The 26,425-nt window shown below is 41.9% G+C and overlaps 1 protein-coding gene across 1 annotated transcript in view; it reads left to right on the top strand.

Moving 5' to 3' along the window:
- LOC145404953 (uncharacterized) overlaps positions 1–26,425 on the top strand; it is a 608,364-nt gene that overhangs the window by 158,808 nt on the left and 423,131 nt on the right. The window contains exons 8-9 of the mRNA XM_080276459.1: positions 836–1,059; positions 10,820–10,976. Of these exons, the coding sequence (XP_080132585.1) occupies positions 836–1,059; positions 10,820–10,976 (381 nt within the window). The remainder of the gene's footprint in view (positions 1–835; positions 1,060–10,819; positions 10,977–26,425) is intronic.

The raw sequence follows: 26,425 nt of genomic DNA, 5'->3' as shown, positions 1-26,425 counted from the left end.
CACACACACACACACACACACACACACACACACACACACACACACACACACACACACACACACACACACACACACACACACACACACACACACACACACACACACACACACACACACACACACACACACACACACACACACACACACACACACACACACACACACACACACACACACACACACACACACACACACACACACACACACACACACACACACACACACACACACACACACACACACACACACACACACACACACACACACACACACACACACACACACACACACACACACACACACACACACACACACACACACACACACACACACACACACACACACACACACACACACACACACACACACATTGCCGGGAACGGCAGCTGCCGGCAAGATAGTGTTAATTTTCTAGGGTTCTGTCTCAGTTAACACTGATTTCTGAGGGAACTGTCAAGAAGGAAAGGTGTTCCTACCGGTGAGTTGTAATTGTGGGATCACCTGAAACTGACGGAGGTAATTAGGGACTGAAACTGAATATATACCCCTTAACCTACACTAAGCTAACATCACCTACCCTAACTTAACCTAACCCACCTTAACTTAAGCTAACACAGCATAGTATAACACTCCGCCTAATAAACCATAACTAGTCTAACCTACTGTACTCCATCCTAACGTACGCGAACCTAACTTGCCCAACCCAACTGAATCCACCTTACCCTCCGTAACGGATCTTAATATTGCCTGACCAAACTAAACCAACGTCACCAACCTTGGTTGGGTAAAACCCTAACCTAACCCAGTCCAACTTAATCCAACCCTCCTTTCCCAGCCTGTGATCCAGCGGTGCGGGAGGTGACAGCTCCCAGGGGCCTGCTCGCCTACCCACAATACAACCTTGAGGAGAGGGACCTGCTGGGAGGGGGTCGGTGGCGGAGGGAGGGGGCAGCGCACTATGGACGGGACTCTTGCGTGTGGGAGATACGGGCCAGAGAGGGTTACCTGCTGAATATCACCTTCCTCGTCATTGATACCAGACCGGAGGATAAGGTTCAGGTGAGTTGCAGGGGTGTGGGTAGTGATATGGACAAAGGTAAGGTAGGTGAAGTGTGGGTGAGTGAGAGTGTAAGTGTGGTGTGAGATTGGATGAGGGTGACTGATGATAGTGTGGGTGTGAGTGAGAGTTGAATAGGGTGGTTAGGGTGTGGGTATGGATGAGAATGAGTGTAGTGTGAGAGTGGTTTGAGTGTGCGTGAGTGTTGGGTGGGTAATGCAGTTTGGGATAAGGGTGAATGAGGAAGGTGAGGATGTGAGTGTAGGAAAAGTGGTCTGGGTGTGGGTAGGTATGAGGATGATCGAGGAGAGTGTAGGTGTGGGTGACAGAGAGCAGGTGTGGGTGTCAGTATTGGCTTGGGATAGCAGGGTGGGTTTGGGATTATTCTGAGTTGGAGTGAGGTAGTACTGGGTGTGGATGTTTGAGTGTGGGTGTGGGAGGGTGTGCTGGAAGGTTGAGAGAAACTGAAGTGCGTGCTGGTGAAATTGACCCTTGAGGCTGCTGACGTTTTATACTGCTGCTTCTTGGTACTTGCAGACAGTTCTGATCAACTTGGAAAAGAAAGTCTCGTGGAGAAGGATTTGTTGAAGACTGTACTGTATATAACTACTTCTGTTCAAAAACTTTTCCTGAGCTGAATAAAAACGTCTGGGGATAGGAAGCGTCTCTCCAGTTAAAGGAGTTGATGATGGATATATATGACCCCCAGCTCGAAAAGTCTCTCTTGACTTGAGAAAATAAAATGGTCTGAAGATGGCAAGAACATAATGAAAATGAAGTACTCGAATTAAGAGATGAAAGTGAGTGTAAGTTGAGGGCGTGTGTGTGGAGGCTATAAATATGTATAAGGTTAAAGGTGAGGTTATTTAGGTCGGTGGGGTTATGGAGGATGGTTAATTATGGTACATAATGAGGTACTTAAAGCCAGGTAACGATGTTATTAGAGCCACATCAGTGAAGGGGTTAATGGTTTGAACTAGATTGTGGCTAGTGGTGTGAGGGTGTTGGTAAAAATGCGGGTGATGGAAGGAAAAGTGTAGTGAAAAAAATGGATGTGGGTGATAAATACTCGTAGAAACGAAATGGATGATTGAAAGTAAGTGAAACAGGAGCACACAGAGAGTGCAGCATCAGAGTTCACCAAGTGGTTTAAGAGCCAAACATTAAACTTTGACTTTTAAACCGATTGCTCTCAAAATCGAATTACTCCATTAATACTCACCCGTTACCCTTCCCACCTAGTGTAGTTCAAATTAAAGTAAAACTGTTTAAGTTGACCTTGCCCTGTGACCCTGGCCTTTGATATTTCCTGTGACCACGACTTTTGATTGATTGTTCTTAAACTTGGTCCCTTTATCCTTGCCATACCCTCAAAGCTTCATGAACATCACGTCAATATTACCACAATCCTGCTGTTACCAGATGATTTTGCTTAGCTAAGAAGAGAGAGAGACGAGTAGCGACAAGATTACAAACATTCTCCACTGACCATTTTTTTACGATGACGAGTTTCATGTTTCAGTTATTGCCACTGTCAGATTATTTGACTCAGTTTTTGAAAGTTTACAAAGGACTTACTTACTGATTGTATTGCTGTGGGAGTATGTGGTGGGGTAGTGTCTGTCTTGTCTGTCTGTCTGTCTCTGTCTCTGTCTGTCTGTCTGTCTCTGTCTGTCTGTCTGTCTTTCTGTCTCTGTCTCTGTCTCTGTCTGTCTGTCTGTCTCTGTCTCTGTCTCTGTCTCTGTCTGTCTGTCTGTCTCTCTCTCTCTCTCTCTCTCTCTCTCTCTCTCTCTCTCTCTCTCTCCTATAAACCTGCTCCCTTCTCTACCCAGATCACTACCATTTATTTTCAAACTTTTCTAAACACCAGGGATATAAAATTTTAGTACGCCGTAATTTCCAAGCGACTTTTTCCATATCATTTTCTTCTTCATCTTCCTGATTATAATTATCACCTTTATCTTCATATATCTGCCAGTATATCTATCTATCCATCTAACTGTCTATCTCTACCAGTCAAATAATCAATCAGTCAGTCAATCTACGTTTCTGTCTATGTAACTGTTCATCTTTCTGTTTATCTGTCTGCCCATCCTTTGATCTATCTACGAGTATCTGTCTATCTATCTATCTATCTATCGAGCCTGGTACCTTAACCCCATATCCCATCACCTTGTCCCGTGGGTAAACAGGTCAAGGAATGAGTCGTAAGGGCGCGTTTAACGATGGCTGGAATTAACGAGTGTCCTGTTAACGAGGGATGAGGGCTGGATTAACACCAGTCTGGATTAGTTAGCGCTGGATTAACACACCGTCATTCCCGAACTTGTCCTTTAACGGGATGCGCTCTGTCTGTCTGTCTGCGTCTCTGTCTTTGTCTGTGTCTGTCTCTCTGAACTGGCTGAACATTTAACTTTGCCTTGAGTAAGAAGAAAAGTGGAATGGAAAGGGATGGGACTGACGGACTAAGCGATGGACTGATGAAGGAACTGGGTGGAGAGGGATGGACAGATGGATGGAAAGACGATTAGAAAAGCGATGCATTCTTGCCTGATCCTTAACCCTTCAAAGAAGCTTGTTCAAATCGGATTAACGCTGCTTGAGTTGACCTTGTCCTGTGACCTCTCCTGGTGACCTGGAACTTTAACTGACTGATCTCAAAATCGAATCTCTTTATAATTGCTTGATCCTTAACACTTCCACACAGTTATTTTTTTTAATCGGATAAAAACTGCCATGTTGACCATCTACCGACTATTCTAAAAAAAAAAAAAAAAAGCAACTCGTGGCTAACCTTGTACTATTCTACTGTGTTTGGTTAATGTAGAATAAAAAAATGTATGAGGTATTTTCTTCACACACACACACACACACACACACACACACACACACACACACACACACACACACACACACACACTGGTTGAACTTTGACTCTGCCATGTGACATTGACGTTTGACTGCTTGTTCTCAAAATAAAATCCCCTGGTTCATGCCTGACCCTTAATACTTCCACAACGAATTGGTTCAGATCAGAACAAAGCTAAGTTAACTTCTACGTTTGACCTTTTCCTTTGACTTTTACCTTTGACTAACTGTGCTCAATATGAAATTCTCTCGTTCGTGCCTAATCAAGAACATTAACTGTGCTCCATATGGGAAAAAAAAATTGACTTTGTCCTGTGACCTTGACCTCTGACGTGTTGTTCCTGAAAACAATATATTTACTCCATGGCTAACCCTCTACACTTCCACCAAGTTTAAAGTCGAATAAAAACTGAGTTATTTTATCAAACTCAAACATCCACTTGTCAAATTATGACCCTGCCTGGTGACCCTGACCTTTGATCGATTTCTCTCAAAATTGAATCTCCTCATTAGTTTACTTACCCTCAGCCCGTTTCCCAAGTTTGGTCAAAACTGGATGAAAATTGTATAAGCTGTTTTGCTGGGTCAGTGTTTAAACCTGCCTGTGACCTTGTCCTTTGACCTACTGATCTAAAAACAATAGGATTCCTCATGGGCCGTCCCTCAATCCTTCCTCCATGTTTGGGTAATTCGATGAAAATTGCTTATTTTGTTCACACACACACACACACACACACACACACACACACACACACACACACACACACACACACACACACACACACACACACACACACACACACACACACACACACACACACACACACACACACACACACATACCCAGATGGTGAGTAAAACATGATACTCACTTTCCCTTAGGGAACACGGGTATGATAATTAGAACTGTGTTCACTGTATTTGCCGAATCCTCCAAAATACTAGACTACTTTACAAAAAGAGAGAATCATATACCTGTTTGTCAATATTTTGGTGGGATTCAGGGAAAGAGAGAGGGAGGGAGAGGAGCAGTTAATGTTTCCCCTGTCACTCCTACAACCAAACTGAGAGAGAGAGAGAGAGAGAGAGAGAGAGAGAGAGAGAGAGAGAGAGAGAGAGAGGGAGAGAGAGAGAGGAGGAAAAGGATGCACAACATGCTGTGGGACGCAAGAAGTCTACAAGCTAAATAAGTATTCGCTTCTGTTTATGTTGATTTTTTTTTTTTTTTTAAATAACAGAACGGAGGAAGGAAAAACAAATGGAGAAAAAAAATAATCCATACACCAGATTACTGGTGTCCTCTGTTCATAAAATATCTGTAACAGTTAGACTTGAACAGTTGTGGGTTGAAATTTGGAGGAAAACAACTCTGGGGAAGCGAGTTCCAGAGAGATGCAGTTCGGGGAATGAAAGAATTCTGATAGGCAGAAGTTCTGCAATGTGGTTGAGTGACATTCCAGTCATGAGCGCTACCAGATGCCCGTGTAGCACGAGGGAAGGCATGGAGAGGTGGCACCATGGACGCAACTTCGTCAGAGCATTTGTCAAAAAAATATCTGTAAAATAATGCAAGGGAGGCAACATTCCTTCTTACTTGCAGGGGAGGTAGTTTATATGTAATGGCAGGGTTGTTAACGATTCTAACAGCTTTATTCTGAATTTTGTCTAGTTGTCTTAATGCAACCTCTCCACAACCATTCCACAAGGGTGAGCAATATTCAAGCTGAGAGCGCACATGACTCTTATAAATTATAGCTAACTGCTCATCGGCGAAGAAGTTACGGACTCTGTACAATAATCCAAGTTTCTTTGAGGCGGTTTTAGCAAGTGATCTGACATGAGAGGTCCAGCTGAGGGCACTGTTAAGTGAGACACCAAGAATTTCAATACTTTTGGAGATGGGAATATTAGTAGCACTGAAGGTAATGTACGAATCTGGCAATATCTGTCTATTAGTAAACTATATATATTTAGTTTTACTAGCATTAAAAGAGACAAGGTTGTTTTGTCCCCATTCACTGATTGTAGATAGATCTTGATTTATGGAGATGGCTGTATTGAGTTGAGAGGTAGAGATATTAGACTTTGTAAATGGATGTCTGAGTGTGAATGAACTATGTAGTGTTGAGTCATCTGCATATGAGTGAATGAATTTACTTGTCATCTCAGCCGTATTATTGTGACATGTATAGAATATATTTTTTAATGTTCTGAGTATATCTGGAGGACCTAAACGCTATGCTGACATGAGAAATCTAGTGTTATAGTACAACAGTGCAGACAGCATTGGTGTTGTTGAACAGCACTGACTGGTTCAGTTTATAACGAGTGACACGCTCCTGGATAATTTAAGTGACTCAGAGACAAAACTGACATTAGTCCGGTCCCTGGGAGTTTCCAGCAATAACAGTAATACTAATAACTATTACATCCATGCTGTTTCCTGCCGAACACTCGTTGAAAGGACAAATTTTAAAACGTGAGAATCTAACAGGAACTATTTTACCTTACTCTAAACTTCTAAATGGAAGGATGTCTGGTCATGTTTTGCAGTTAATCCTGTTGCGCCATAGAAATGTTGTTTGGCCCCTCTACTAATATATATATGTATCAATCAGTTCATTAATTCGTCTTCTTATGTATGTAAGCCAGTTTGTATATCGTTCTATTCACTCATCTCTTTATATTTACTACTACCCACAGATCCATCTGCCTAATTGTATTCTTCCATCCATTAACACAAGATTAACTTTCTCATTTCATTCGCCCTCCTTCTGTCTACCTACCTGTCTATATGTCCATCTATCTAACCGCAACAAAAGCTTCAGCACTATACTTTTCTGCCAGGATAAATCTATAAAATTACAACAGACCTATCCCACCAAAACTCTATTTCAGATTTATCCGGACTTTCGTTAACCAAAACTCTAATTCAGATTTATCTGGACTTTCGTTAACCAAAACTCTAATTCAGATTTATCTGGACTTTCGTTAACCAAAACTCTAATTCAGATTTATCCGGACTTACCTTGGTTAACGAAAACATACCATAACGAACATGAAATTTGAGAGACACACAAACCTCTCAATCACTTTGCGTCCTAACACAAAACTGATGTGCCGAGAGTCCCAAAGGGACCTATCAGATTTTACCCTCACTACATTTTCTCAAAGGTTAAGGACAGAATTCTCAAAATGAAAAAAAAAAAAAAAAAAAACCTACGCAATAAACTCACGACAGAGAAGCCCCGCATTACGACAACATAGGCGTGCCGGACATCAGACTGGTTGACGGAAGATAGTCGACTCCACTCAGCAGCTCAGTAACTCAGTGACAGAAGCGTTTCGAGGGCTGTCCCGTTGGAGGGTCCGGCAACAACAAGAGTAGTATTAGTAGTAGTACTAGTAGTAGTAGTAGTAGTAGTAATATTAATAATAATAATAATAATAATAATAATAACTAGAATGGCACTCAGTAGAGCGCATACATCCGCCATCAACATCCATGCAATATTCACTGAAAAACTTACGAAAATGTCGAAAAACGCCCTGTCTCGCAATATTAAAGAAAGTGAAAAAAAAAAATATCCTGGATCCACACCTTTATCCGGATCCGCACCAAAATTTAATGGAGTCTATTCTGGGCCAAGGCCCATTCTTCTACCAAGTTTCGTGGAAATCCGTCCGGTAGGTTTTGTGTAATCTTGCTCACAAACCAACCAACCAGCAAACAAACAAACGGACTGGGGTGAAAACATAACCTCCTTGGGGGAGGTAATAAGGTCAGTGGCCACATTACCGCTTTGATTTCGGCACCTTTGATTTTTGAAAATCTGTTTACTTAATTTACTACCAATTTCCTTGCGTAACTGCTATAAGGTTTGAAAGAGAGAGAGAGAGAGAGAGAGAGAGAGAGAGAGAGAGAGAGAGAGAGAGAGAGAGAGAGAGAGAGAGAGAGAGAGAGAGAGAGAGAGAGAGAGAGAGAGAGAGAGAGAGAGAGAGAGAGAGAGAGAGAGAGAGAGAGAGAAATTACCCCAACACGTGTGCTGTTCAGCTGCGTGTTAAATCTCATCTCAGCATCTATCTAGGGACATGTGTGTGAGATAGCTTTGTGAGGTAAAGTGAGGGGCTGAGAGCGAGAGAAGATGAGTGGTGGAGATGGGTAGGTTGAAGAGAGAGAGAGAGAGAGAGAGAGAGGGAGGGAGAAAGAGAGAGAGAGAGAGGGTAGGAGGGTGTGAAGGTGTGTATGAGAGGGAGTGAGAGAGTAAGAAGCTGTACAATGATGCGAGAAAGTGTGAAAGAGTGTGGGAATATATGAGAGAGTGTGAGAGTCAATATGAGAGTAAGGGGTGTGTGTAAGGAGAGGACAAGGTGTGAAAGAGAGGGTGTGAAAGTGTAACGGTGTGTCAGGGTGTAGATAAATACAAAAGGAGAGTGTGCTGAAGTGTGACTCTGTTATCGTGAGTAAAAGATTGTGTAGCCGAGAGAGAACATAAGTGTGTGTGTGTGTGTGTGTGTGTGTGTGTGTGTGTGTGTATGTGTGTGTGTGTGTGTTTGTTAGGGCGTTACTTCTAACCTTTTGCCAGCAATGGGATTCCCTGAGTTCCTGAATCATCGCCTGTCGCTATCTGCAATACGATACAAAGTGCTGTCAAAACTCTACGGGCAAAGAAACCCAGATTTAACTAGCTCTCCCTTAAAAAACATTAAATCCAAGAAAAGAGTGAAAAAGAAAAAATCATAAAAAAATAAGGAAGTCAGAAGATTAAATAGGACAGATGGCTAAATGAAAGGGAATAACGACGGGAAAGATTATAAAAATGATAAATAAGAAGGAGGAAGACCAGGAGAAGAAGCAGAATAGGTTCTACGTCATTCCTCGAACCACGCAACCCATAGTTCACCAACTTTCCCCTGACCTAGAAAAAGAACGCAGGAAAATGGGTAGAGAGGAACGTAGTTAATAAAAATGAGGTGGGGGGGGGACTAGGAAAACTTAATGAATTCTTGAGATTTTATCCAGAAAGAGGAAAATTAAATAAGAAAAAAGGAGAAACGAGAAAGGGAGAGATTTACTCCTTCGACCATAGGAGGTATTTTCTGTTTTAACCCTCTTATCTCCGGACGATCTCATTCAGCTTAGGAGAGACGTTCGGACTGGAGGGATTATGTATGTGTATTTATATGTATATCCTTATGTGCATAGCCTTATTCAGCCCCCTTCAGTGCTAGACCTCAGTAAAATGTGCGAAGAATATCGTTTGGTGTTAGTATAGTTAAAATGAAAAATTGCTGACTCTTAGTGACGTGGGTTAAGATATTCCAAGCGTAGGGAAGGAGGAAAAGAAAGACGCGAGGAAGCAAAGGTGAGATCAATTAGGGGGGAGTAAAGAAGACACAGGAAACAAGCGTGATGCTGAGAGTGGCCGGGGAAATGTGAGGGTAAAGAAAAAGAAAAGAAACACAAGGTGGGTCCAATTCTCAGCCGCACCGGAGCTACGTATGGGTCGGTCACGAGGGACATCATTTTCACGTACAAGGTCACCAATAACTGTACATCTATACCGGCTGAGATTTGGACCCATGTTGATGCAGCATTTATTACCCAAACATACTTCAAGAAAAACCGTACAAAGTGGGTCACACATCTCCGTGCCACCCTGTATATGCTGGAAATTATCAGTAAGTTTTCTTAATTAAGGCGTCTGGCTATAGATAGATAGACAAATAGATAGATAGATAGATAGATGGACAGATATAGATAGATACATGGACAGATATAGATAGATAGATAGATAGGTGGATAGATAGGTAGATAGATAGATATATATGAATGTAGATAGATAGTTTGCTTAATCCTTGGGTACAATGATCCGCACTCTGTCAGTTTACCCTTCAGTCTAATCCTGTCTCTTCTATCTAGCCACATCTCAAGGACATTCAGATGTACCCCTTAGCAAGTAATTTATTTAACCATTACCTTAACGCTTCCTAACTGTTCTGCTTAACCACTCATTCAGCTTCTAACTCCAATACCTCTTCTATCTAACCATTCCAGACGCCTCGATCCAACCTTTACTCACCTTTCTATGCAGCCACACGTCAAAAACACCCTCAGTTTAACTCTCTTGATCTAAGCCACTAAGATAGCCCAGTCTAACCCTTACTAAATCCTCTGTTTAGTCACAAATCAGTAAACCATTACGTAACACTCACTACCTCATAAAACATTACAGTTGAAACCCAGTCTTATCTTCCATCTAACCACTCCTAAACACACATCAGTCTAACCCCACAAACACATAAAAAAACACCTTAATTTAATCTCACTACAGTTTGTTTGATTGACCTGTGCACCTGAGATGTATGGGGCAAGTAGGGTGTGTTTGTTTCGCGGCTGCTGATTGGCCGCCGATGATGTCATTGAAGTAAGTGCATTCGTGTATTGTAGTGCAACATGCGGACGTAGGTGTACACTGTGGGTGGACATTATAGTCCAACATGAGGACGTAGTGTACACCGTGGGTGGATGCAGTGCAACATGCGGACGTGTGTGTACGCCGTGGGTGGATAATTTGTGTCAAACATCACTCATCGTTTTATAAAACTTTATAATCAGATTCAATTTTCTTTAATACCAGTAAACTTTTAAAGCTAATTTTGACCTCTTTAGCTTCGTAAATTATTCCATATTAAATCTGGCTCCTTGTATTGAAGGCATTTAAAAAATATAAATATATTTGTTAAAATAAGAAGAGGTGTAGATTTAAATCATAGGCGGCCAATCAGCAGCCGCGAGTCAAACACACCCTATTCGCCCCATACATTTCAGCTGCACAGGTCAATCAAATAGGGTATAACACGTCAAATAATAATTCGCCCCCACCCAACCAGGTGAAGGAGGAGGGTGAGGTTGCGCTTGAGGTTAGCGGCAGCGAAGTTCCCAAGGCAGGCTATGTGTCCCGCGGCCCTCACCTCACTCTGTCCTTCAACCCCACCCAGGACACACCCCACACCGGCTTCCTTATACAGTATGCCTGGGTCCTCGATGGTGAGTACAGATTACCTCTCTGTCTGTCTGTCTGTCTGTTTCAGTCTCTGTCTCTGTCTGTCTGTCTGTCTGTCTCAGTCTCTGTCTCTCTCTCTCTCTTTCCTTGCGGGGGGTTTAAATCTGTATGGTATATATATATATATATATATATATATATATATATATATATATATATATATATATATTTTACTACATTTCTTCAATGTGGAGTGTCTTTTTAAATTATCTTGTTGTTTGTGTGTTTTGTCTCTAGATATGCCTGTTTCTGTAGGTGTCTATGGTATTTTCATTTATATAAGGTACACATTTATTAGCGACGCACAGGACCTAGCTATTGTGATCAAGTTAGTTTCTATGTACGTATGTATGTATGTGTATGTGCATATATGTATGTAGAGGAGTTTGGAAGGGTGTGTGAAAGGAGGAAATTGAAAGTAAATGAGAATAAGAGTAAAGTGATGAAGTGTACGAGGTTGGTAGATGGTAGGAGGATGAATATAGTTTTGTATGGCGAGTTGCTTGAGGAGGAAGAGTGTTTTAAATATCTAGGGTCACATGTTGCTGTGGATGGAAGAATAGATGCAGAAGTGAAGTTTAGAATAAATGAAGTAGGAAAGGTGCTGGGAGGAATGAAAAAAGTGTTTTGATGTCGTTCGCTTAGAATGGATGTAAAGAGAAGGCTGTATGAGGGTGTTGTGGTACCGACTGCATTATATGGGGCTGAAACATGGAATATGGGTGGTGCAGAGAGGAAAAGTTTGAATGTAATGGAGATGAGGTGTCTGAGGAGTATGTGTGGAGTGACGCGTATGGATCGAGTGCGAAATGATTACGTGCGAAGGAGAACTGGTAAAGTTGAGCAGAGGGTGTTGCGATGGTTTGGCCATATGAAGAGAATGGATAATGAGCGATTGGTGAAAAAGATAACTAGATCTGATGTGAGAGGTGTAAGGCTGAAAGGAAGACCACGAATAGGATGGATGGACAGTGTGAAGAGAGCGCTGGATGCGAGAGGGATGTCTGTTGAGCAAGGAAGAGTGGCTGTGCGTGACAGAAATAAATGGAGAGAAATTGTGAATAAATTAGTGATGACGCAGCCCTGAGGGGATATTCTCCCGCTTTTGGTCTGATCAGCTAGTCAGGTCAGGTGCGGGTAAGGGGATGGGTCTGTTATGATGTGGCAGGGGTACACCAGCACTGTTGTCGGGCCCTGCTACGGATGTCACTGATTGTATTGCGCAGTTGACCCTTGTGCGGTGTGGTGCGGTGAGGATCTGTCCGTTCTCCCCTTTGGGGCTAAGATGCGAATGAATGTGTTTGAATGGATGAGTAAATGGGGAGTGTGTCGTCCTGTCTCGGTTACCTCCCTTTCCTTGGAGGAAGCAGCCTAGGTATATATATATATATATATATATATATATATATATATATATATATATATATATATATATATATATATATATATATATGAATGCCTAATCCGCTTTAGATCAAAACTGGTACATAAGCTGTGTGGACATGAGAAGTGATTCTGTTTTGGTGTACATCGGTCAAGGGTCACACTTCATACATCAAAGTTATCGTTGAGGGTGGGTTGTTATCTCGTGAATGAATGATGCGATTGGGATCAAAAGCCCCGCCAACGTTGTATATTAAGATCAGTCTGAGACCATTGTCTCGGGTGAAGGTCAAAGATTTGGCGACGTGGGTGTGCTGTGTGAACGCCAGTTCGAAAAGTCTATCCTAGAGTGAATAAAATCGCCTGCAGAGAATGATAAGTATTTTATCGGGTTCACGAGGATAATACTATTTCAAGTGAAAGAAGATATAATACGCATACAAGATGTTGTGCACACCCACACATGTCTTCAGCTGAGATAATCTTACTTTTATTAAAAATTATTTTCAGATAAACCTTTCAGCCTGATGACGTAACCTAGTTTTTATTAGCAACACCGAAGCCACAGCTATTTTGACCCATTCCGTTTGTGCGTATGTAGTGTGTCTATGTATCTGTGTTAACAAAATAGCTAATGCTTGCCTGATTCATCCAGCATCAGTCTTGGCTCATATATTGTCTGGATCTGGGAAGAAGTCATTTGATTTTGATGTAGCTAGATTAATCATTAAAGGTTAGAGTCACTGATCAAGGTCAAATTTCATGACGCCCCGTTACTTCATGAATGTCTGATCTGATCTTCATCAAACTTGGCATATACATCATTGTGTGTGGGAGTGGCAGGAAGTGATTGGCTTTTGGTATAGATTAATCAAAGATCAAGGACATCAGTAATGGTCAAACTTCGGCAACGGCGTCACTATGCTGTATGAGCACTTTTGATCTTGATTATATATGCACATATTTATGCACATTCACTAACTATCTGTAGTTGTTTCTTAGTCCTTATTAATGTTGCAGGACTTCCCTAGGCTCAGTATAATCACGCGATGTTGCATACATATAAACAGTTTTTGCTTGGCAGTTTTCCATTCTTGCGTGGGTAAGTCTTCTTTTTTCACGTGACGGCTGCTTGCCAATTTGCACGGTCCCCTTCAGCATTCCCGTCAAGTGTCTTAACCCTTACGTCCCCTCCTGGAACTCCATCCCACGTATTCCTTGACCTGCCATGAGTTATTGTCCCTTCCACGTTAAAGTTAGTACAGCTCTTCGCTCAGTTTCCGTCACACATTCTCCATACCTGTCAAAACCACCTCAGCCAGCCTGTGGCATCACTTCACTAACCCTCTCAGTGCTCAGGCGTCCTTTCAAAGCTGCACACACTCCTCTGTCCTTCAGTATGGCACCACACATCCTCTTCACCATTCTCACTTTACAATCCTCAGCTCTACCATCATCTTTCCCCACCGCCCACGTATCACCGCCAACGCACGACGCCGACGCGAATCATAAACTTCTGACAAAGAGACAGTCCCTTCATTGTCAGTATTGGCAACAGTTATCTTGCTAACCATTTCCCTCTCCCGCACTCGACCCTGTTTCTGCACCATTCCCCAATCTGTTCATATCCACAAAGAAGCAAAACTCATCGACACAATCAACGACTACATCTTCCACATTACTTTCCTCAGTCCCCAGCCGAACCACGCTATCTCTCTTGTCCACTGCTGACTTATAATCACGTACACTTTGCATTATACCGTTCACATCTCTACATTTCTTATACGAGTATACCCATCCCTCACAAACACAACATACGATGGTTGATATAGTACTTTCACTTTAACTTGGCCCACATTATATCTCTCTTGAAGGCGATTTCACGCAACTTAGTGGAAGAATAAGCCAGCATTATGTCTCTCCCACATCTCTATAGCGTTTTTTAGTGTGTACATCATATTCTAATGTTAACCCGTTGTTATAATTTGACATTCTAGATGAAGCAGTGGCAATATTAGGTAGGATTACAGTAAAAAAAAAAAACTATACCAATTCCTTTCCTGTATCCAGTACAAGGCCGCTTTCCATTCTACACCAGTGAACCTCAGTCCATCCCACCAGCTGTGACTTTCGTTATGATTGCGTTTACTCTCAGACACCCAGAGTACACTCACTCCATCCACTTCATCAGTTTCTCCATTATACTCTCATTGCTCATTGACATCATTAATCAGTACTAATTTACATGCAAGTAACTACCCCCACAGTAAACCAGTTTCACATCCTATTACACCACTTGCAGCACCGTGATAGAGACAAGGTGACGCAGAACAGACCCCTGAAGCATCCACACCCCTACCGTAGACTCTGCTCTCTCCCCCAGCCACTCTCACATCCCGCAACACTAAACATTTCCTCCCACCACTCATACCTGCCCAGACCCTCTCATCGCCAACCGTATCGCCTCTCTGGGTACTCTGTCAAATGCCTTCTTCAGAGTCACAAAAACTAGGCAGGGTTCTCTTGTTTTTCCCTAGAAGTGCTTGTGGAATTGTCTTGCTGTAGATTAGCTTTATTGTACCCTTACTCGACAAGAACAGACTACAAATAGATGTAATACTACCATAAAGGTTATGAGTTTTATCTATCTATCTATCTATCTGCAAACAAATCGCCTTCACATTGCTCTTACCTTTGGCCATTTGACTATTCTCCCTCCATCTCACACCTCTCTTTCTCATATATCTCTCCTCTCCATCCCTCCATCTCATCCTTAGTCCCCCCTCCCGCTTCTCTCACTACCTCACTTACGGACTGACTAGAAGTGTGTATGTAAATGAGGTGGAGGAGGAAACCAAGGATGAAGTGAAGGGATGGAGTGGAGAGATACATTAGAGGTGGCGAATGAGTTAGAGGGCGGGCAGCCAAATGGTAGAGGAGAGGACGAAGCCGAGGCCGTATGTCTGTCGCCGCACCGTACGGGAATAACTCCTCTTCATTTCTTTCTTATTTTCTTTTATATTGACTTTATTACTCTAATGTTTTACCCCTTCAGTACAATTCATGTCAGGTGTAGTACATTTACGCTTCCATCAGGCAATTTAATGTAGTCTTGGATATTTCTCTCAGTGAAGGAAGTTGGGAATAGTTTTGTCTCATCCCTTCACCACCAGAGATTTACATGCGGACATAAAATCTTCTGGCATTAACAAGAATTAAAAAGAATCTGTATATGTCTGTCTGTCTTTATAGAAATCGAGGGGGATGAATACTGAACTCTCTAAACAGCTTTACCAGGTGTAACATTTTATGACGATTTTAAATGTGTACATTACAGTTGCTAAAATGGCGCCCCTGGTGGCCAAGATTAGAACTAATTAGAAATAATCAGGTCAACATGGTGGAAACGTGGATACCAATTACCGTCGAATTTTTTACTTCCACAACCATATCGTCATTATTATCTGCAACGGGTTGGATGAGTGGACGGATTGGTGGGGTGGGCAGGGCAGGTGGGCTGGGTGGGCTGGGTTGGTGGGTGGGTGGGTAGTGGGAACATAGGTTCATAGTAGGAATACTGTAGGTCCGTGGGGAATATATCCCTGGGGAAATGGGCCCAAGGAGGAATATAGGTTCAGAGAGTAAAATAGGACCCCGGAGGTCTTCTCCCACAGGGGGAATGGCGTCTAGGATCTCAGACAATTCCGGTATTCACGATCATAAGGTTTTACCTGGGCAACGCCGGGTACCCCTGCTAGTTACTGTGATAATCGTACTGTTGCTGTGATACATTCGATCCTTTGGCCGCGACTTATGAAGCCTCTAATTCATTGCGACTGTGGTGAGACGAATTTATTTAGATAATTAAGAGATGCCCACCACAGCAGAAAAAAAAGAAATCGGCGTCCTACTTAGTGCAATGACGTTCCGTGCTTTTGATACTCTTGCTGCAACATGACTGCTTTATTTAGCTTTGTAGAGACTTCTCAATTTAAAGAGGTTAAATACGGCACTCGTTAATCCCATTATTAATAGAATCCTCCCTTAAGTTTAATGGCATTGCCTTGAGGTATAAAAATTGAATAAAAAAATACGTCACCCAGTAAGAGGGTAAAAGCAATCTCCTCTGACGTTCTGACCAACAATTTAGACTTTTAAACTGAATAAAATCTTCTGGAAATAGAAAATCCTTGAAAGTGAAAAAGACGTCCCCGTGCTGAGAGTTAATGAAGGCTGCCTCTAACCCCTCCCGCTGGAAAAGTGTCTCCTGATATGAATAACACTTTCTGGACGCGCCAAAAATATAGCGAAAAGATCAGACTCGTAGTTAAGGGGTTAATGAATCTGTGTCATACCCCTCCAGTTCATTCAGTCTTTTCGGAGCGGAAGAAATTGTTCTGGAGATGACACGAAAAGAAGAAGAAAGAGGAGGTGGAGGAGGAGGAAGAGGAGGAGGAGGAGGAAGACGAAGGTGAAGGAGTAAGAGGAGGAGGAGAGAAGGAAGAAGAAGAAGAAAATGATGAAGGAGAAGGTGGAGGAGTAGGAGTAGTAGTATACTCCGTTTTTTTTTTTTTTTTTTTTTGAGGCAAAGATGCACTTGACAGGTTGATGATGACTGGCTGAATGCAACATGTCCGAAAAATATTTACTAACCCAAATTTTCCCCTCGGATATTTGTTGTCAGTTAATAATGCTATATTAAGAAGTAATGTTGCATTCAGCCAATAATCACCAATCTGTCAAGTGCATCTTCGCCTCGATAAAAAAAAACTGAGTGTATAGTAGCAGTAGTAGTAGTGGTAGTAGTAGTAGTAGTAATAGTAGTAGTAGTAGTAGTAGTAGTAGGAGGAGGAGGAGGAGGAGGAGGAGGAGAAGAAGAAGATGAAGATGAAGAAGAAGAAGACTATGATGATAATGATGATGATGATAAGGAGGAATAAGAAATTAATAAGAAAAATAAGATGGAGAAGAAGAAGAAGAAGAAAAAGACGAAGAAGAAGAAGACGTGGTGGCAGTGAAGGGGTTGATCTCCGGACACTCTAATTCATGGTTCCCACATTACTGTTAGACGGAATAAAATACTGGAATGGGGCCTCTGTGCGCTAAGGGGTTAAGTTGGGACCTGCTGATGAGTGCCATTTCTCTCTCTCTCTCTCTCTCTCTCTCTCTCTCTCTCTCTCCAGTTAGAGCCGCGGCATTAACCCTTTCCTGCTGAGAACGTTTTTTATCATTTATTCTTCCTCTTCCCAGACGATTTCCTTCAGCTTGAGGGAGATTTTTCGAACCGAAGGGGTTAAATGTAGGATCACATTCTCATAAGGAAGCTCCTTAACACGTATTCCTTAGCGATTTATTTTTGGATATGGCTGGATAATATCCTTTTGTACGTCATTTGTGCAGAGTACGGCGACTTTACAATGATTTATGTAACACAGAAGAGGTGTAATAAGCCAATAAATTACTTAGGAAAAGGTGTTAGGGAGCTTCCTTAACCGACGTGAATGCTTGTCATAGGTGAATAAACTCGTCTGATGCCAGCAAGAATAAACAAAACTACGTTACTGATAAATTACAGTTTTATCCGTGTTTGGCCTCACCACGTCTGTACAGGGAATTTGTTTTTTCGGTCTTACTCCTGCCAAGCGTGTTACTAGACTCCTTTTACTCTAACTTGGCCTAAAATTTCGATCCTCCCGTCTTGAATGCTGAGTTATAACAATAGATGAACAGTAGAAACTGATGTCAGTCATGAAGAAGTGTTATGCAAAGAGTGTAGTAGAGCCGAGGTATTGCAGTATTCTACCACTGAGGTACGTGATTTAGGCTGCAAAAGGAGAAATATCTGGACCAGGTTAAGATGAAAAGACTATAGGCGTAGAAGAGTGCCAGGTAATGAAGAGGTTAATGAAGGCTGCATCTTTTCCCTTCAGATGAAAACAGTTATAATAGTAAATGAATAAAAATCCCTCCTAATCTAAACAGCCCCTTGAATCAGCTGCCGTGTTTTAATTGCTTAGTAACGCTGCAGTCCGGCGTTACTCGAGTTAACCGCTACAAACAAATGACGTAACTGCACCACCCATAGGCAACATTCGTCCTGGGCCTCAATCAGCTTTGCGTGGATACCGTGAATTTACAAAGAGATCCGCTCATTCGCCACTGTCTTCTGTTTATCGATGGCTGTACCCCCTCCCCGAACCGCCAAGTACAGCTCCTGTGATGCCTACAACCCATCTGAACTTGTAATTATACCTTCACAAAACTACACCTCTTCATATTGACGACTGCGGGTATATTCTTGTCGGGTCGGGAATGGGTAGGCTGTGTCCTCAACCCCGGATCCCCATGTGTATTTTCTGTGATGCCGATTGATTACTTTCGCTTTTGTTTCTGGTTTTGCTTTTATATCTTAAGCTGCTTATATGATGCTCGTGGCCATCTCGTGAGCCATGGCCATACCCATGCACATACTCAACACAGCACTGCAGCCTCTACTTGTGGCCGTGCATGGCGAAGAAACAGACAGACAGGCATTGCGAGTTATTTCATAGATTCTTGCAACTTCCACACAGTTTTATTCCCACTTGATACTGGTTCGTTCTTGCGGAACCGGATCTTCAGCTGGAAGTGCAAACACAATGTCGTGACGAACATAGTGGATTTTATTACCAGACGTTTCGACATTTCCTTGATGTTATCTTCAGTGGTCCAAAATTTCGACATTTCCTTGATGTCATCTTCAGTGGTTTAAAATGATGAAATTATTAAGATTACTTACATGTAAATATCAGAGAGCTTTAAAGATATAGCAATAGTAAATAAGAGAATTATGCTATGTTTAAGGGGTAGGGTGATATAGTATTGTTAAGTTGGGGCTTATGCAAGTTAATATACGATGACTGAGATTCTTACATTGTCACTACAGCAGCTATCAAGTATTTTAAAATATTCACCTTTAAGGCGAGTATCACACTGAACACTGTGTTCCCTTACAGCCGAATAAGGTGATTACTGAAACCTACGACCAGTTCTGTCAGACTGACTCATATGGTCGGCGGTGCGTGTTTTGAAGGCACGTAATGTACTCTCAGTGTACCCTGTTTGGCAACTAGGCAGGTAATGAATAAACTACCGACGAACCTAAGTCAAAAAATCCACAGTGTTCGTCAAGACATTGTGTTTGCTCTTCCTACTCAGTTCTATTCAGTTTCGGAAAGACCTCTCTTCTTGGAGGAGTGAAAGATGTTTTAACCCCTAAAGCTAAATAATAATAATAATAATAATAATAATAATCTCTTATGAAACGTATAATCGTCTGAAAGAAGGAAGAATAAAACAAGAAAGACTATATCGTAGTGAAGAAGAGAGAATCTCCTCGAGTTGGCAAGAATATAATGAAAAAAAAAAAAAAGGTGCCACTGTGCTGAAGGCGTTATTCTTTCTCCACTAACTTGTCCTCATCAACATAACCCAATATATGGAACACACTCGGTCCTCTGAATGGGGCCGAGGTGTTTAGCACTTTGAAGACGTTCTCTAAGACATTTTAATTAATATGACGAGAAAATTCGAGATGGGGAAAAACAGGTAATAAGGCCGACGAAACTACTGGAAAAGAAACTATTCAGTAAAAGAAGCGACCCAGTTACTCATTTCAAAAAGTTTCCGAGAAAAAGAGAAATATGTAGAAAAAAAGTCTGCCCATTAGGAGGGCGAAAAACAACATCAAGGGCTGGAGACTCGTTTACGTGAGTAGGTGGACGCGGCGGAGGGAGAAGGGAGCTAGTCACTGAGCTTTGTTGATGTGGTGTGTAAAAGACCTATTCTCGATTTCCTCATCAGATATTTTTGCATATAGCATGTATAGATTCAGTTGCTCGGTATTATTGCTATCTATGTTACCATGAAAAGTTACTGATAACGTACAGGAGAGTAGGGGGATGTAATATTCCAAGTAAATTGTTGAGAAAAAACTTCTAGAAAGCCTCCTAAGTCGATGAGAATACAGCTCAAGAGGACTCGTTTATTTAAGAAGCGAGTGAAGTGCTGTGGGGGAGCGGGTTGGCCACTGAGCCTTTTTCAGATGTGATGCTTTTGAAGATATTTTTATTTCATGATAAACAAATAGACATTTGCATCGTGTACATGTTAATGGGTGTTCGCTCCGGTGGTGCTTCGTTTACAGATTATTTTTGCCATCAATAAGCCATTCCGGTTTGCTTAGGAGAGATTTTATGAACTGGAAGACCTAGATGCAACTTTCCTTACCATTTTCAATACATCTCCTTTAGCATATATATCGTCTAGAGCAGGGGTTCCCAACCTTTATTTACCCATTACCCCATTTTCCACACCTCCCTTCACTCATTACCCCTCATTGCTTATGTTTCCACAATTGCATTTTAGCTGCTAAACATTTTGATGCCTAGATTTTAGTTTGAATGTAGGACTTAATTAAAGGTTAGGCTAAAACCGAGAGTTATTGCAAGGAGTAATTTATTTTTATTATTAACACTGATACCAAATAAACATGACTTTAAACATTCATCTCTGAATTTTAGTATAGGTCCGAAAGTCTATCATAACTGGTATGATTTTTAGATTTTTTTTTTTTTTTTTACCTCCCCCATTACCCTTCACAAAAGACCAAATTACCCCACTTGGGGTAATTTACCCCAGGTTGGGAACCCCTGGTCTAGAGGTAGCAATAAACCAGAAACAACAATAATAATGGACATCAAAAACAAACACTTTCCTATTAGCCATTCGGTTGGCAGTCCAAGGTGCGGTGGTAGAGTCGCTAAGAATAACTCGTTCTTACTTCTTCCCTGTTTCAGTGACGTCTATCTCGCCCACTCCACAATGCTACACCCACAAAACTTTTCACTCTCCCGCTTTCTCGAGTGTGGCCTCCGTATTGTGACGTAACCGCTGACGTCACTAGAAGACTTCATTTCGATTGGCCAACATCGGCAGATGTACTACTGGGTAAAGAAGCACTGAACAGTATATACTCTATATATATATATATATATATATATATATATATATATATATATATATATATATATATATGTATAATATGTATGTATGTATATATATGTATCTGTGTGTGTGTGTGTGTGTGTGTGTGTGTGTGTGTGTGTGTGTGTGTGTGTGTGTAGTTCCGATATTCCTTCTGGTCCAGCATATTGACCTCTTCGGTACGGTGACATCAATTTTTTTCCTTAATCTTACTACCGCCAAATGATTTTGTGAACCTATGGAGAAACTTTCCAGTCTGGAGGTATGATATGCAGTCGTCATAAACCCCTCCCACAGCCACACATCAGTACCAGGCTGCATTCAGTGGTCTGGGGGTAGTAAAAAAAATAATGGTGTACATTAATTTGTTAGTTAGTGCCCCTCCCGGAAAACAACTAACTAAAAATGCGAACAAGAAACCTCGGACCAGGACTTACCAAAAGGTGACGAATAAAGACAGAACAAAGGATATGGTACGGATAGCTACATGGAATGTGAGGAATGTGAATGATGAGGGGAAGGAGTGAGAGAGAGAGAGAGAGAGAGAGAGAGAGAGAGAGAGAGAGAGAGAGAGAGAGTGAGATTGTCCAAATCCCTGACGGTGCGAAAGTGGATGTATGTGGATTAACTGAAACTAAATGGCGAGGTGAGAGTGTGAGATGGGGTATGTGCGCGGTAGTAGGTGAGAATGAGAGGGCAAAAGAAGGAGTGTGTATTGTTGTAACAGATGGAAGGAGAATAGAAGAGAGTATGCATCAGTTGGCTCAAGGATTGTATGGGTAAGATTGAAAGTTGGATTACAAATGTGAGCGATTCTGTGCGTGTATGCGCCAACGCAAGATCGTGCAAGCAGATTGAGAGAAGAGTTCTTGACAAATGTGGAAGTGTGCATGGAAAAGTTTGAAAGTAATGAATGAGTGCTTTTGATTGGAGATATGAATGGAAAAGTAGGGAATGGGAAGGTAGACAGAGTAGTTGATGAGTGGGGTATGCCTGCAAAGATGGTTGAGAATGGCAGTGCTTTAGTGGACATTTGTGCTGGGAGGGTGTAGGTGATAGCCAATACCCTCTTCAGGCACAAAATGATCCATAGGTATATGTGAGTAATGAGAAGAGTGGGTGGTGAACTGAATGAGCGGAAGGCAATGGTTGATTATGTGTGTGTGGATGAAAGGATGAGAAGGTGTGTAATGGATGCAAGAGCATATAGAGGTTGGGGGAGTGGACTTTCTGACCACCACATGGTGGTGGTCAGAATCATTGTCCAAACGAAATGGAGAAATAGAAGAAGGGAAGAACAGGAGGCAGTAGCTCATACAAGGAGGGTGGAAAGGTTACAGGAGGATGAAAAAAGGGCAGAGTATGAGGGAAGTGAGGGAGTGATTGGGTAAATATGAATATGGATTGAAGCAGATGGGGGACGTGGAAGTTGTGTGCAGGATATTCACAGGACATATCTGTGCAGCATGTGAGCTGGCGTGTGGGGTGAAGAGAAGACGAAAGGGGGTGCAGGGATCAGCATGGTGGAATGAAGAGGTGAGAGAGGCTGTGGCACAAAAGAAGAAAGCATATAATGAGTGGATGAGAAACAGGGGCATGGAAGAAGTTGAGAGACGGAAGAGAGAGTTGTATGTAGAGAGGAAGAGAGAAGTGAAACGATTAGTAAGAGAGAGAGTAAAGAGAGAGTGGATAAGGAATTTGGAAGGAATTTGAGTGTAAAGTGGAGGGAATGTAAGACAATGTTCTGGAAAGAGGTAAAGAGAGTTAGACAGGGTGCCAAAGAAGTTAGTTGGGGAGTGAAAGATAAAAATGGTGGAGAAGGAGAAAAAGTAAGTAGATGGAGAGAACACTTTAAGGAATTGTTGAACATAGAGAATGAAAGTAATGCAAGTATAAGTGGCTGGGGAATGGCTGGGAGAAGAAGGGAGGTGAGAAGACAGGAGGAAATCAGTAGGATGGAAGCTGTGGAAGCAATGAAGTAAGTCAATATGGGGAAAGCCCCAGGAATTGATGGAGGGTGTGGTGAAATGCAGAAGCATGGGGGAGAGATCGTAGTAGAATGGATGTGGAAGATGTCCAGATTGGCCTGGGAGGAAGGTAGAGTCCCGGAGGATTGGAAGTCAGGTATAATTGTTCTCCTGTACAAAGGAAAAGGGATAAAAGTATGTGGTAATCACAGGGGCATTTGTCTTCTTAGTGTAATAGGAAACGTATATGGTAGGATACTTATTGACAGAGTTAGGGAAATAACAGAGGAATCAGTTGGAGAAGAACAGGGAGGATTTAGGAAGGGAAGAGGATGTGTAGATCAGATATTCATTCTTAGATCTTTAGTGGAAAAGTTTCTAGAGAAGGGAAAGAAGTTGTATGCGACCTTCTTGGCTTTGGAGAAAGCATATGACAGGGTGGATAGACAAGGATTGTGGAATGTATTAAGAATTTATGGAGTAGATGGGAAATTGTTGAATGCCGTGAAGAGTATTTATGAGGGTGCCAAGGCTGCAGTGCGTGTGGATAGTGAACTGAGTTAATTTTTCTACTTGAAGGTAGGATTGAAACAAGGATGTGTCATGTCTCCATGGTTGTTAAGTCTGTATATGGATGGGGTTATAAAAGAGATGCAAGGTAGGGCAGTGGATGTTGGAGCGACCCTAATGAGAGAGGGTAGTGTTTGGAAACTCCCTGTACTGTTGTTAGCAGATGATACTGTGTTGTTAAGTGAAGACGAAGGGGAGCTGCAGGGCTTGGTGGATGAGTTTGGGAGATTGTGTAAGAAACGGAACCTAAAGGTGAATGTAGGGAAGAGTAAAGTTATGGTCTTCGAGAGTGGTGAAGTCAGTGAATGTACAATGAGGTTGGATGATGAGGAAACGGAAAATGTGAATGCGTTAAAGTACTTGGGCAGTGTGATGAGTAAAGGTGGAAGATTAGAGGGTGAAGTGCTTGATAGGGTACAACGTGGAAGAAAGATTGCTGGTTCCTTGAAAGCAGTGATAAGAAACAGGGAAGTGAGCATGGAAATGATAAAGTTACTAAATGGCAGTATGTGATACCAACTCTAACGTATGGAAGTGAAGCTTGGACATTGTTGGATGGACAGAAGTCAAGAGTGAGAGCTGTGGAAATGAGTTATTTGAGTGGGGCATGTGGAATCGCATGGAGAGACAGATTGACAAATGAGGAAGTGAAGGATCTTTGTGGTGTGGATGTGGATGTGATAGGAAGCGTTAGGAGAAACACACTGAGGTGGTTTGGCCATTTGGAGAGGATGGAGAGTGAGAGACAAACGAGGAGAGTGTATGTGAGTCAGGTGGGTGGGGAGAGGGAGGGGGAGGCTCAGGATGAGATGAAGGGATGGAGTGGAGAGGTATATGAGAGAGGGGAGTGTGAGCTGGGAGCAGGACAGTGAAAAGGCGGGGGACAGGGTGAAGTGGAGGCGATTTGTTTGTGGCCACCCCTTATGGGATTAAGGCGTCTGGCAATAGATAGACAGACATACATTTGTCCTGCTGATGTTACTGCTGAATGACCTCATCAGTATCATTGCTGCGTCGTCGTTTATTACTGTTACTGTTACGCAAGCTCCATCACATAAGCAGCGTCACTCATTAACCCTGACCAGGTAAGCATCATTCTAACAAAATCGTCTGCAGGTATCAAGAATAAACTAAGAAAATACTCTATGGTGCTGCAGGAGCCAAAAAAAAAAAAAAAAGATACCGGTGCTCTTCTTCCAAGGATTTTGTTATATACTGTATGTTTAGCGTTTAAGTTTCCACTCCGATTTTTTCATTGTGTGTCCTGTTATTGTTGAAGTGATATATTGTTGTTGCTGTTGTTATTGTTGTTGTTGTTGGTGGTGGTGCTACTGTTATTGTTATTATTATTATTATTATTATTATTATTATTATTATTATTGCTGTTATTGTTATTATTTTTATTATTATTGCTCTTGTGGGGAGAGAGAAAGAGAGAGAGAGAGAGAAAGAAAGAAAGAAAGAAAAACAGGAAAAAGAATGAATTAAAGTCCCACGCTTCAAGTATAACAAAAACTCCGACACTAAACTGCTCCAGCCATTCAGCCACTGCATCCAGCCAGCCCAGTGACGCCCCTCTCTGCAGCCACACCATAACCTGCACCTTAAAGACAATAATAACGACAAGAATACCACTTAATTTCTACCCCTTAACGCATCCCCATAGCTGAATGAGTCAATCTTAAACCAGAATGATTGTACTGAAAATCGTAACCCCTCCACCACGAGCACCTCATTTTTTGGTGCTTCTGCTACGAGACGATTTTTCTTTCGTCCTGGGATTTTTTTTTTTTTCAACTGGGAGGGTTAGACTTCATTAATCCCTGCATCTCTACAGGTCTTTCTCGTTTATCTTTTTTTTTTTTTTTTTCAGTTTGACACAGAATAGAATCATCGTGAGGTGGGAAGAGGGAAAAATATATTGAAAAAAAAATGGTCATGGCAGAGAAGTGGGATTGGTCTGGGGTTGTGTGAGTGGCTTTGAGCGTGTGATTGGGTACAGGGTTAGGCCGGGATGGTGTGTTGTTGGGTTTTAGTGTTGTGGGAGGGGTAGATAGATAGATAGATAGATAGTTAGATAGATAGATAGATAGACAGACAGATATATAGATAAATAGATGGGCTGATAGATGGTTTCACGGGTTCACATGTACAAGGCACCAAATGGGGCAGGAAATCTCACAGGGACATTGTCGTTTCTGCATAAATATTTTAACATAACAAACATTACTAAACACTCAACAGAGAAGTAGAGGGGCAGTCAATGGAGCACATCTCTCCGACAAGGGCAAAGTAATTCCAAAGCACTCGTCATAATAGGTTAAGTTTTCTCATCACTGATTAGGATTTCACAAAAAAAAAAATGTTTTCCGGATCCACAATCTGTAATACGATCCGGACTGGTCCCAAAGGTTAATCGATTGTTCCCAGGGACATGAGCTATCTATCCACCAAATTTCGTCCAGATCTCTCTTTTAGTTTTTGAGTAA

Source organism: Coenobita brevimanus, chromosome 65 (assembly GCF_032717465.1).
Source record: "Coenobita brevimanus isolate Jiangsu-jjx chromosome 65, ASM3271746v2, whole genome shotgun sequence".
NCBI lineage: Eukaryota > Metazoa > Arthropoda > Malacostraca > Decapoda > Coenobitidae > Coenobita > Coenobita brevimanus.
Note: the sequence above shows the minus strand (reverse complement) of the source record. Positions and strands in the feature narration are given on the sequence as shown.